At 44.5% G+C, this 13,020-nt stretch overlaps 1 protein-coding gene and 1 pseudogene across 2 annotated transcripts in view; both read left to right on the top strand.

Moving 5' to 3' along the window:
• The window catches only part of LOC145480897 (uncharacterized), a 250,346-nt pseudogene that overhangs the window by 141,297 nt on the left and 96,029 nt on the right, over positions 1–13,020 (top strand). The gene's annotated exons all lie outside the window — the stretch shown is intronic.
• LOC145464432 (uncharacterized) lies at positions 10,609–12,523 on the top strand. The gene has a single exon (XM_081448336.1). It carries the CDS (start codon positions 10,880–10,882, stop codon positions 12,521–12,523), a length of 1,644 nt encoding a protein of 547 aa, XP_081304462.1. The 5' UTR covers positions 10,609–10,879.

The raw sequence follows: 13,020 nt of genomic DNA, 5'->3' as shown, positions 1-13,020 counted from the left end.
AACATTAAAGAAGAATCAGTGCTAATTAGCTTTTCCATGGAGAATCATTTTCCCCTTTGTTGGAGAAGTACTTAAGACAGTCTTTATTTAGTAGTCTGACTAACACTCTATTGCTATTTTCTAATTTCAGCGAGAAACCAAATCCTGTAAGGGGTTGCCCTTGCGTAAAGGTGAAGCCCTGGTAAGTGATGATGGCTCAGATGTATTTTCGTCTGGCTCACAAGAATCCTCAACGGCCATAGAAACATCAATGGAATGGCAGGCAACGCCACAGATACAAATGAAACTTCATTCTCTCAACAATTTTCTAAGACAAGCTGATGGTAGAGTGAGCCCAGTACAATCTCAGCTCAACACAAACGCGGAAGGTGTCTCATCATCCACTACACGCTTTTACGAGCGAAAAGGAATGCAAGTTGTTGAGGCGAGTCTAGATGCTATAGCCCCAGGGCAGTCTAAATGGTTTCTGCAGCAAGTGCTAGAGGCGTACGGCCAGTCCACCGACTCGGACGTGAACCTCCCTGAGAAAACATTGCGTTCCAGGCTTGTCACCCCATACAATAAAGCTACATATTGGTATACCAGACAGCAAATTCTTTCTGTCTTTGTGGCCGATTACTCCAAGACAGAGTTACTGAGCTTTATTCCAGGTCTGACCTTGTGGAGGATAGATGAGGCCAGAAAACATGCTTTCCGTACTAGCCCAGGCCACATTATTGAACCCCCTGTTTTGCAGCGATGCAGGCGTGATCCAGTTAAAGTGGATCACTTTCTTGATTTTATTTCAAGCCCCTCCTTTCTCCAGGACGTAGCCTCCGGGACGAAGACCCTACGACTGTCAGATAGTGAGACAACAGAAATTCCAAATGTGGTGAGGACATTTGTGGCATCCCGTCTTACTCATTTGTACCAGTCATACTGCTCTGAGTCTGGATTCGAACCCATGGGAAGATCAACCCTGTTGAGCATCCTCAAGGTAACGAGGACGAATATGTCTAGTTTCACTCCCTGAACATGTTTACGTCTTTGATTCTGTCTCTAAGAAAAGGATTCGATATAAATAATTCATTTTTAAGAAATGGTTACGTGGACAGGTTTTGGGGCTCGCTAAGATCTTATTAGTCTACTAACTGGACGAATTGTGTGAACAAACTATCTGGCTTTTTATCAATAATTATTTCTCACCTGCTTTGCCCAGATATGCGCTGCTTCCCAGAAGAAATCGTTAGCTGGATTGGACAGCACACAAACCGATGGAGTAACAGCGTTCAGTACTCTGGGTGAGGCAACTAATAAACTTTGTACATTGGGTATGTATGTCTCACTGTTAAAAAAATGCTTCTTAGAGCCCATAATACATGTTTGAAAAAATAAATGCAATGTAAATCAAGACTATAGCACACTCATGTATGTCTGTCCCATTTTTCAGGTTTGTGTGAGCGAACAGCCAGAGACATCAGTGCCCGTCTAAAGTGGTCAAAAACCTATCTTAAGACAGACTATAAAATTCACGTGTCTAGAGCTGATCCCTGCGCTGATCACTGCAGTGTGTACGCGCTGAGCACCGATGACCCCGATTACCAAGGGCACTGCGACCATGAGCACAACATAGTCTGTGACAGATGTGATAATTACAGGAATGCTGTTGTGGATCTACAAATGTCGTTATCGTCTCCACTTTTGCGTTGTTTTGTTGTCAAGCGGTAGTGATCTGAAAGAAGAAATCATACACGATGTAGACTCAGCTCTCCCTAAACTTGACGAATGGAAAGCTCACATCCTTAGAGCGGCTCACCTGGATTCTGCGAAGAGAGACATCATCGATAATCTGTCACCACGACAGGTTCTCCTGATAATGGATTGGGCCATCCAGCTTTCGAGAAACCCAGCGTGACTGGTTTGGCAAAAAGGGCAAATCGTGGCATGTGACAGTTGCAGTGACAAGAAGCGATTGTTATGACATTGAGGTAATTACTTCAAAATTGAGTTTTGCTATAAGTTAGAAAATGCATGTAGCAAAAAGACGCTTTAGAAACGGTTCCCTAGTCCTGTTTTATGGGCGTGGCCTAAATACATTTCAACCCCTAAAGGGTACCAATTCTATGAGAACACATTAGCTGACACTGACATTTCTAAAGCAATAAAAATGCCTAAATAAACTTAAAATTTCCAATAGTTGAGTAACAAATAGGTGCTGAATTTTTCCGCTTTTACCTAAAAAGGTGCCGCGATAACTCTAACCCTGTCACTTTAGCGGTACCGATCGACGGCACATGAAAATGAGCGATGAGCACCCCCGTCAATCTAACAGAGTAGTCCCTTAGGGAGGGCAACATCCTAACTGTCAGAGCCGGATTAACAAAAGGGTCTGGGATGTATGTCAAACTGTACTTTACGCATATTACTTTTGTTTCTAGTTATTTTAGAGCTAACTGTGTTATTGTCCTTCTGTTCCAGGTCCGAACTTACATCCATTTGTTTGAGGATTGCGTTCAAAACTGGTTCGCAGTCGCTTCAATCATAGAACGCACACTGACGACACTGAAAGCAGCAAACCCAAACATTCAAGAGGCACTTTTGCGCAGCGATAATGCAGGATGTTACCATTGTGCTTATCTAATCCTCGCTCTTCCTAGCCTTGGAGAGCGCGCAGGCATTACGATACTCAGATATGATTTCAGCGATCCGCAGGCTGGAAAGGACGTCTGTGACCGACCAACTGTCACACTGAAGAGCCATATGCTGCGTTACATAAATGAAGGCCATGATATTAAAAGTGCTAGTGATATGAAGGCTGTGATCGATTCCTATGGCGGGGTTAAGGGGTGCCAGGCAGCAGTTGTTAAGGTTCAGGAGTCAAGCCAGACCATGAAGAAGCACACAATGTCTGGAATTCAGTCTCTGAATAATTTTAGTTTTGAGTCTGGAGGTCTGCGAGTGTGGAAGGCTTATGATGTGGGCCCAGGTAAACGTTTTACTCCTGCACAGGTGAATAGATTTGGAACACCTTAAGGACCTACAGACCTTCGAGTCGAGCAGCCCTTCAGTGTACCGCGAGAGCAGGCTGGTGCTTTTAGATCCACAACTTTGAGAGGTGAGCACCGACATCCTCAGCCTAGCACCACACAATCTGTTGAAGAAAAACTGCCAAATGTCGAGGCTATGAGAGTTTGTTTCGCTTGCCCCGAGGAGGGATGCACAAAGACATATCAGTCTTTTGCAAATTTGCAGAAACACATGGACGTTGGAAAACACCTTGTGAGACTAGAGAGAGAAACTATATATGACAGCATCAAGAGAAAATGGGCCGAGACGTGCAAGGAGGTGTCTGGAAGCTACATACACAAAGAAACAGGGTCGAGCTCCCGAACGGCCTGTGCTGATCCCGCATGTGAAGTTGCTAAAGGATGGGCTCTGAAAACATCACGAAGAGCAACTCGCTTTTCCGAGAAGGTGAAGACATATCTAAAAAGGACATTCCTGGAAGGCGAGGAGACAGGGAGAAAGCAAAGTGCTGTGGATGTGTGCAGCAAGATAAAAAATCTGCGTGATGGTAATGGCAGGAGAATGTTCAATAAAGAAGAGTGGCTTGTTGCTGACCAAATAGCTAGGTACTTCAGCAGATTGTCTGTGATGTACAGAAGTGGCCGACTAGCCATAGACCAGGCTGATCCGAGTCCTGCTCAGGATGAGGAGGAGGACTTTGTTGCAGAGGCAGAAGAGATCTCAACCAGGCTTGAAATTTGAAGGCAGCTGGAATTATGATACAACGAATAAGATAATTACATATGTAATATTGCCTCTACTACTTCTTACTGTCCTTCCAGGAGAATCAGGATTAGGCAGTCTTGTAAAAAAAAAGAAAATTATTTATTTCGCAGCAATGTAGCGTCAGTTATGCATGTACGTGGGAGCTTGCTAAGCAGTCACGAATAACCCAGAGCGACTCTAGTTTCTAAGTCGAGTGCCTAGAAAAATTCAAAATGTTCGAGCAGAGCGGAGGCGTTGCTAACGTGTATGCGGCCATGTGCGCTTGTGCGGGCCCCAGGTCGAAGGGAACCTCAGCTAAATCCTCTTTTGGCTAAGCTGATTGCAAAGTTCTTCAAGCATCTTATTACTCGCAGACATGATTATTTAAAATGTTTTTGCTATAAGGTACAATCTTTGTTATTGCTAATTCAGAATAGAAACGTTCAGAAGAAAAACGTATTTTCATAATTGTTCAAAAGTAATGAAGTTTCACGGTAGCCAAAGTATGCACGCACGTGCAAGACGAGAAATTTGCATCATCCGCACGCAAATGATGATTTTGTTCATTGGAGAGCTCCATCGACTTCGGCAGATGTTCCAACCAGAGGAGGTATCTGAGTAGGAAAATAGGGCAATCGGTAGACGTTGAGTTAATCAGAGTGCTCTCTTTACGTATTGTGGTACATGAAAAATTGTCTGCGCTTACTCCAGTTGATAAAACCGCTGACCAAATTTCTGGGCTCATGCAATCGTGGTGGACTCTATCTACGGCGTTAAACAAGATTAATTTGCATGCCTGATAATTCAAGGTTTTTTTTAACTCAGAATGGAATAGAGTTCGTATGCCGAGAGTGTGAGGTAAGTGTTGATATATACAAACTGCAAGGTCAAGTTCCTAACCTGCGATGATTGAACAAGGTTTTAAGAGCAATCTAAACAACAAGATATGCCCAGTAAAAACTCGCTTCTAACACCTCAATGCTTTAGAATCTAAATATCACGGCAGTTCATTCCCATATTTCGATCATACGAATAGAATTCAGGTGTTATGCTCGTGATACACTGTTATTTTAAAGATTATTGCGAGGACTTTTGCGTTCAGTTACCTTCAATAGCCAAAAATAATATTCAAAGACACTGTTGATATCATTAACTTAGAAATAACGTTAATTAATTGATTCTATAATATCTAATTTCCTTAGATTTCTCCCTTCTCTCATTGTTAAAACTGGTCTTTTGTCACGTTGATTGAACAACCTTTGTGACCAAAAACTAACAGATGCCAAAAATTTTATTCGTGATTTCATCAAGCCCAGAGTGGCTCTTAACCTTGCTAAACTTAGTTTTCAAAAAGAAAGTTGGACTTACGTGATATTTGAGTCAGAATTCTAGCTAATTTGCCTCATTGCTAAATCTTGCGTGACATAGGTATGCAATGACAACTCTTGATTGGCACCTGTCTCTTCAAATCCCTTAAAACTCGTGTTGTGAACTAAGATAGGTCCAATCCTTATTTGTGTGAAATGGCAATAAAATTCATTGTATATTGTAACCAGGAGTGGAGTCTAAATTTGATGCTTATTTTATGAAATTTTTGGGATTTGGGGCAAAAAACCAGGGGGGGGGGGGGGTGGTGGTCTAACTCCCAAGGGAAAAATCGCAGAGCCGGCCCTCTTTGTCTTTTAGAGTTGTTTGGTGGTCCCTTCAATCTGGCAAAGTTTCATCCAAATTGAAGAGATGGCATGTATCACCCTTGCCTGGTCCTCTGGCAAACTCAATCTTAAGTACTTTCCGCTCGTATTGTACGCTAGAAGTTGCATTATCATATTGTAAACACTTGACGTGTTAAGGATGATATATAGGCAAGTACGTTTGTAAAGCTTTTTCGATTACATCGATTACATCGATTACGATTAAACTACTGTCGGACCAAGTTGTGTCTCTTCCTTGACGTCCGTAGTGAAGACTATTGAAGTAGATCCTCGTGTACCAGGAAATCGTGACGAATTTCCGTTCGCGCAGGCAAGCAGTGCTCTCCAGAGTTAGATTCCCCCAGTTGTCAGTTGAAGTGTCCGTTTAGTCCGAAGTTTACAGTGTTTTCAGGAAAAACCTATCGTCACAACAGATCATTTACTGCTACTTTCGTTTCTCATTAACCAGCCTTGTCACGGAGTTACTCCTTTGCAAAAATTAAATCGTCCCATTGATTCAAACTGTGTCTGTATTCAGGGAACAGCTGGGCGCCATCTTGGATTTCAATGTCAGACATTGGGTATGACGCTGGTGCAAAGCAAACCTGCAAAAGTAGAAACAAAGAATCACTTTATCCCTGACTGAGATATGCTCGCCAAATAAAACGATTTACTCCTTCATATAAAACAGGTCAAAGGCATTCCCAATATAACCAAGGTATAAAATTTCTTCTTTCTTTAAGAAAGCAGATTTTTGTTCTGCTCGAGAGGATTACACAATGGACCAGCTTTAGCAAAATAACGTGATATGTTATTAGTGGTGGCTCTGTGTTGATTTGTAGCATACCCAAGTGTCTGCCTCAGTGCTGGGAAAATTTGGCAGTGTTTTTGCCCACACAGGCATTCAGAGTGCGACTCCAATAGTTTTGTGAGCTTTTGCGCGTTTTTATAGCTCAAAGGTATAATTGAAAAAATGCCAGTAAATCACTTTCAACGACATTATATGTTAAGAAGAGCATCATGTAGATTACGCTTAAACACTGATACTGCACACTCTCTGATCAAGTAAAATTCTACGAGAAATTAAAAACTCGTTGACCGTTTGTAAATATTTGCATTGGTTCCGGAAATATTTAAGTTTGAAAATTGCGTAAAATATCCAAATGAGAGGGATGATGATGTCATACACTCAGCCAAATACTACATGAAGTGTATAAATTCTTGGCTTTGCACTGTCACGCAATTTAAAAGTAATGCGAAAACCATTTGGCGGATAAAGTTAAGAAATTGTGATGTTATAGGAGATTGATAAAAAAGACACTTCTCCAAGATTTAAGTCTGCGCGTTTTCCTAAACTTCAAATATTTGACGAAATATTTTGTACAAATTTTTAGAGCCCAGTATGGAGCCGCCATGTTGATGTACCTCCGTGGGACACCAACATGGCGGCCGGAAAATAGGGTAAACACGTGGAACTTACTTTGGCTATTAAGGCGACTGATTATCTGTACTGACAAAGACAAGCATTTACATAAGCACTTTTTCTAATACTTCAACTTCTGAATAGGCTAAAAATCACGAGATAAGTATATATTTTTCGACAAACGCGTTGGTAGCTTTATGTCACGCACCGACATAACTCTGAAATTTAAAATACACTGGTTTCCAGACGAAGCAGGCTACTGAGCTGAAAAGTTGTAAACAGATATAAATGTTCGCCCTCTTATGCCTGATGAGGATGACAACTTTGGTGGCTCTTTAGTTTTCGATTTGAGAAAATGATGATGTCACGTGCAAGCCAAGAATAGAGCTATCTCGGTCAATTTGCAGCAGAAACCATTGAAACTTGGTAGGCTATTATTCCTACATGCAACATAACTACGGCTATAAAAATTTTGATTCCCACAGTAACCCACTCTTTCCAAGTCCCCTCCAACCTAATTTCAATATTTTAATGATTTTCAGCTTGAAAAACATTAAACAAGGCCATAAACTGACCTAACATATTTATATGCTTGCTGGATCATGCAGATAAGGTACTCTTGGCAAATATCAATATAGAACGCCAAAGGTGGCCAGAAAAGTCTTTAATATCGGGGAGGTCTGGAACCCAGTATGTTGCCATGGTAACAAAATCCTATGTTCATAATATGGAGCACCTCTACTGGAATCGTACTGCTGAGAATTAAACATTTCTGATTCAAATTTGCTGACATATCTTTGTTCATAATATTTAAAGAAGATCCGGTTGAGTTTATGACGTCATCGCTTAGTTAGTCTGCATAGTTTAAAAACTTGAATATATCTGGAACGATAAGAAATAATTGAAAATAGTAAACAGAGTTTTTCTTTTCCTACAGACTACTTGTCTATGTTTTAAAATGGCTTAAATAGGAAAACTAGCGCTAAAAAGTCAAGACGTTTCGACCTCTCCGAGGTCATTTTCAAGTGAGTAAAATTTACAAATTAGCATGTGCGATGTCTTCTGGCTCCACATCGTGCTGCTCTCTGAGGTGGTTTCCGATTACCGATCCTTTGTGTTCTTCAATTCGTTGGTGTAGGTGTCGGCACGAGTAGTATAAGGTGAATGAAACAAACACGCAACCATGCAACCTTATCGCGCCCCGTACGTTCAAGTCCAGCCCTCACAAGCTCGGGCTGGACTCACGTACGGGGCGCGAAACGGTTGCATAGGGACACACAGGATGAAAATCTGTATTTGTTTCATTCACCTTATACTACTTAGGGGCGGGTCAAAACCGCTTTCAACCGCCCCTCGCGGGGGGTGCGGTATGTTAGAAAGGTGCGAGCCGGGTGTAATATGGCTGGAGCGGGGAAGGCAAGAGCGCCAAACAAGTGCGAGTGGCTGAAGCGGGGCCGGAAAGAAAGCTGCGGAAAGCGCTGTTACGGGGCGTACTGCGGCCAGCACAACTACCAGCTGAAAAAAGGAATGAGAATGCCGGAGCCCTGCAGAGGCTGCGGGATCGGTCTTCTATGCGACTACCGACTGTGCCGCCAGTGCCGCGGGGGCGCGCTAAAAACGAGGCTTTTCCACAAAAAAGAAAAAGCGAAAAAAGGTTTTCAGCGTGTTTTGCTGGAGCTGCAAGAAAGAAACACACCAGTTAGAGAAAGGTAACCTTAGGTTACAACGCAAGGCACATGTTTTACTGCGGGCTTTCAGAGGCCATTCAAAGCCTCCCTCAAGAGCTTCGTGAGATGATTCTCAAGGAGTACATTGCGATAAAAATAAAGGAAAAAAAGGCAATGGGGTGGGCCAAGGTACACGAGAATATTTTTAAACTGCCTTTCTGCGAATTCAAGCAGCAGATTGTGCAGATAGTTATTTGCTTTGAATATGCGGACTGCTTTTTCGAGGGTTGTTTTTTCCCCTGTTTCGAAAGGGATGGAAAGCTTCATAAAGCATCGCTAAGCCGGCCGATAGAGCTTATAGAAGCCAGCCTAGAGAACAATAAAAACATGCTTGTCAGTGTTCACTTGATTGCGTTTCTTGTGAATGAATATTTCACGCCTGAGTGGCAGAGACAAGTGCGTGACATTACACGCGAAGTTGTTGAATGCTTTCATGACGCAGTTCCGGTTGAGGCGACACAGCTTCCCGTTGCGAATTCCTGAAGGCTTCAGTTTAAGCTCGTTGCATTCCTCTTGGCTTCAGTTGAAGCGATCAGGAATTTTCAAAGCCACCAGGAATGTTGAAGTCAAAAGGAATTTTACAGGCGGATTTCAATTTTTTGTCCACAGTTTGTTAGAATAGGGAATTTCTTCTCGGCCAGGCCAATAAAAATAGAACTTTTCACTTTTTTTCGAGGAAAAATTGGGCACGAAACGTGGTAGAACAAAGAGACTTCACAAGAGGGATAAAAAGAAACAGCTGATCGGGGGGTTTTCCCCATTTCGCGCATGTCTGCGTCAGTGAGTAACCTTCTCGAAAGATCAAGGCTATTTATGTGGCATTACAAATAGCGCAATCACCTGTTTTTGACAAGACAAAGAGAGAGTTTTGTGTTTTTTCGCTCGAAATTCAGTTCGAAGCGGGAGGTTTTGTGATTTTTTTAATCATTTCCGCTTCAAGTCTGCCGCGGATGTCTTTCTCCAGTTTTTGGACATCAACATCAGGAAGCTTTCTCGTTGAAGGTTGGCGAAGCATCCTTGCCCGGACCTGATCTTTCAGAAAATTATATTGCTGAAACTCCGAAAGGATAGTGTCGAACTCGTGGGAAGACAACGCGTTGTTGTTCAAAGCGTTCGAGAGAAGTCTGTTGACGGTGTCGCGCTTGGCAACGGCGAGCGTGGTGATCTCTTGATGCTTCTTGATCTTCGAGTCGAGCTTTTTGCCGGCGAGAATCATCGCAGACGAAACGAGAGCGAAGCACCCACCAGCGCCGCCAAGAGGAACGGCAGCCGGCAATCCAACCACAGGCAGAGCGGAGCCAAAACTCGCGCTGGAAAACGTTGCCGAGAGAACGCTGGAGCCGGCGGCGCCCCAATTAACGAACTTTCTCGCGTGTTTGTATTTTTTCGCGACGAGGCGATAGTGGTGGACCTCGCCGGCCAATGTATTGGAAATCTCGTTGACCTTCTGCAAGCGGAAATTTTGAGAAGGCTCTGCTGCCACCACCGGATATAGTGGCTCGGCAGGCGGCGCGCTTGGAGGTAACAGATTCGCCGAAGACATTGCGTATATAAACAAATTTAATTTAACTCTAATTCAAAAAGAAGCGGCAGGCCCTTGAAATCAAAGAGTTCGCTATTTTCATCCTTCACTTTTAAGGTGATGCTGTTTATGAACTTGTCTGTAGAAGCGTCACGGAAAACGTTTTGCGATGAGTCGATGTTATAGCTGACTTTTTCATAAGGCTTTCCTCTGACGTCAACCTTGGCAAGGAGGTCTGACTTCTTTCCATTCAAAAAGTTTTTTGTCGAGTCGATGAGATCGCAGTGGATAAAGTAGCAACTCTGGCTGTTAAGCTTTTTGATATATTCCTCTTTCCTCATATTTCTCCCGACTCCAAGAAAATTGACCAAACTGTAATCAACGGAAACTTCTTTCGGTTGATTGGTGTTGAGTGCATTACCAGCGGCGGTTGTAATTTTAAGAACAGAATTGGGATTATTCGTTTCCAAGACCATTTTCCCTTTTTTCTTGTGATATTCAAAACTGGATTGCAGTTCTTTTACGATGCTCTCGACATTGTAATGCCCTTGAGGCAATGATGCAACCACGTCGTCGGTTCCTTTGAAAAACATTCTGCCAACACGACTCAGATTATGCCACGAGTTGAAAAAAGAACAACTCAAAAGTCTGGCATAGCTTGCGCCTGGGAGCGGTTCTTCAAAAAAGATGGTCTCGCCGTTCTGTTGCGTGACAAGAGTGAGAACAACCATTTTTATATTCAACAAATAAATTATGTTCAAAATACATGGCGAATGTGTGGAAGGGTCCTGCGTTAAAAAAAGCGGAGGCGGCGAAGAAAAAGGCGTGGACAAGCTTTTCAAAAAGCTTCCCCAAAGCCGACAAAAGCCGGTTCATCTCACAAGCAACGATCGACGAGAAAAATAACGTGACCGCAGAGGTGTTTTTCAAAGAAAGCGAAGACTCGTTTCAAAGCGTCTCCGGTTCAGATAGAAAATACTGGAGCGCCGAAATGAAAGAAGCGCTTGGTTTGGGAGACAGCGGGGGTTTTCCTTACCAACTGGCGCCGCTTGGCTCAAAAATTTCCTTGCCCATCCCTGCCGTACCTTTCGACGGCAAAGCGCAAAGTTTAAAAAAAATATTCGACGCCCCAATCCAAATCTACGTCACGCCTGACCAACGTTTCACAACGAAATTCAGAGAAATATTTCAAGACACCAAACTCAGGCACACGTCGGCAGTCGAATCAAAACGCTGGCTGGGAGGGCCTGACATGAAATATTGGCCACAGCAGCTCAACTTCGCGGTTTTCTGCGCGACACAGGGGTGCGGAGTTTCTCGCGAAATCTTTGACAGCGGGATGGATCTCACCCCGCAGATAAGAGCTTTTTACAAATTCCACGTGTACTTCACGGTCAGGCGGATTTTGTACCAGCTGGGAGGAATTCAGAGCATGAGCGCTTTGCCCGGAGACCCGCCGTTCAACCAATACAACAATCATTACGACGTCGCTTCATACAAAAGGATATGTGGCGAGTTCGGCATTGCCCCCTCGAGCGATTTCCGCTTCACGCACGGCGAAAGCCACGGTCTGGGAAGCATTTACGTGTACGCGTCAGGCGCGGGCCCGTCGAAAACCGACTATAAATACCCGGGATGGAACAAATTCAGCGATGAAGGCGGCAAAGCGATAAATGGGGACTTGATCGATTACATCGAGCCGGGGGCCGCTTCTGATGCTCAAGCAGACTGGTTCGCGCCCAACATCGCGAACAGTTTGACGCGGGCGGGCTTGTCGAGAATCAACCAGTCAATCGAGGCTTTCGTTTACTGCGTCCTGGGCGCGCAAGTCAACGTCCGCAGCAGCATTCTCGGCAATGACGGTCGGGCGAGAGAAGCCCAGAGCGAGTTCCTGGTGCTGATGGAAGACGCGATCAGACAGCCCGACTTGGCCGCGAGCGTGCAAAGGTACCAGCTCGCGGTGGACCAAGCGAAGGTCAGGCTCAATCTCGCTGTTGCCCCCATGGCGTGGCTCATGCCCGCGCAGATGATAATCAACACCGCAAGCACGATCGGTTACAACAACAAGCTGAAACAGGCGGTCTCCGGAATGAAACTGGGGGTGAATAACGAGGTAAACCCGGAGACAAAAAAAGCTGGGCTCAAACGCATGGCAGGCGGCCCGTCAAAAATTAACCCGCCCAACAGCCACCCGTCCAACCCGATTCACAAAGCCGCAACAGCCGAATCGGGGCGTGAGGTTCCACCCCACAGGAAACCAGCTTCGTCCGAAACTCAACAAGCGCAGCCACCGGCGCAAAAAGTTGAGCGCGAGGCTGCAGACAAAACGCCGCAACACGAAATTAACAAAACGGCGGTAATTGCCGGTTTTGCTGGATTTTCGGCGTTACTTTTAATGGCTTGGCGCTAAGCTAACGCTGCTTCTTAAAATATTTTTCGAACAGAAAGGTCACTGCAGCAAGAATGAGCAGCCAGGTGTTCTTGGCCAGAAACCCGACGACTTGGCCGGCGGCTTTGAACAGGAAGCTCACGATCGAGCCAATCAGCCCGGGCAGCATAGAGCCGAGTTTCGCGGCAATCTCTTTGAGGCCGTTCCCCAAAGCTTTGCCGGTGGCTTTCAAACCTCTGGTGAGGACCCCGGTGACAGCGCCGATTGTGGTCCCGGCAGCGAGAAGAATGGCGGTCAAGGTCACGCCGTATTTTTTGAAGATCTCTTTGACCCTTTCCAAGAGAGGCCGCGCCCTTTCCCTTTCCGCGATCTGAGTTTGCAAACGGGCGATCTCCTCGTTTCTTTCTGCAACTCTGCCTTCTGCGTCTTCTTTTTTGGAGGACGAGGCATTCTCATCTTGGATGATCGCCTGGTCTTCCTCGTTTTGGCGCTGCAGCTCGCTTTCCTGCTCTTTCAGG

This window comes from Orbicella franksi, chromosome 1 (assembly GCF_964199315.1).
Source record: "Orbicella franksi chromosome 1, jaOrbFran1.1, whole genome shotgun sequence".
NCBI classification, from domain to species: Eukaryota; Metazoa; Cnidaria; class Anthozoa; order Scleractinia; family Merulinidae; genus Orbicella; species Orbicella franksi.
The sequence above is the reverse complement of the archived record's forward strand: the minus strand, read 5'-3'. Positions and strand labels throughout refer to the sequence as shown.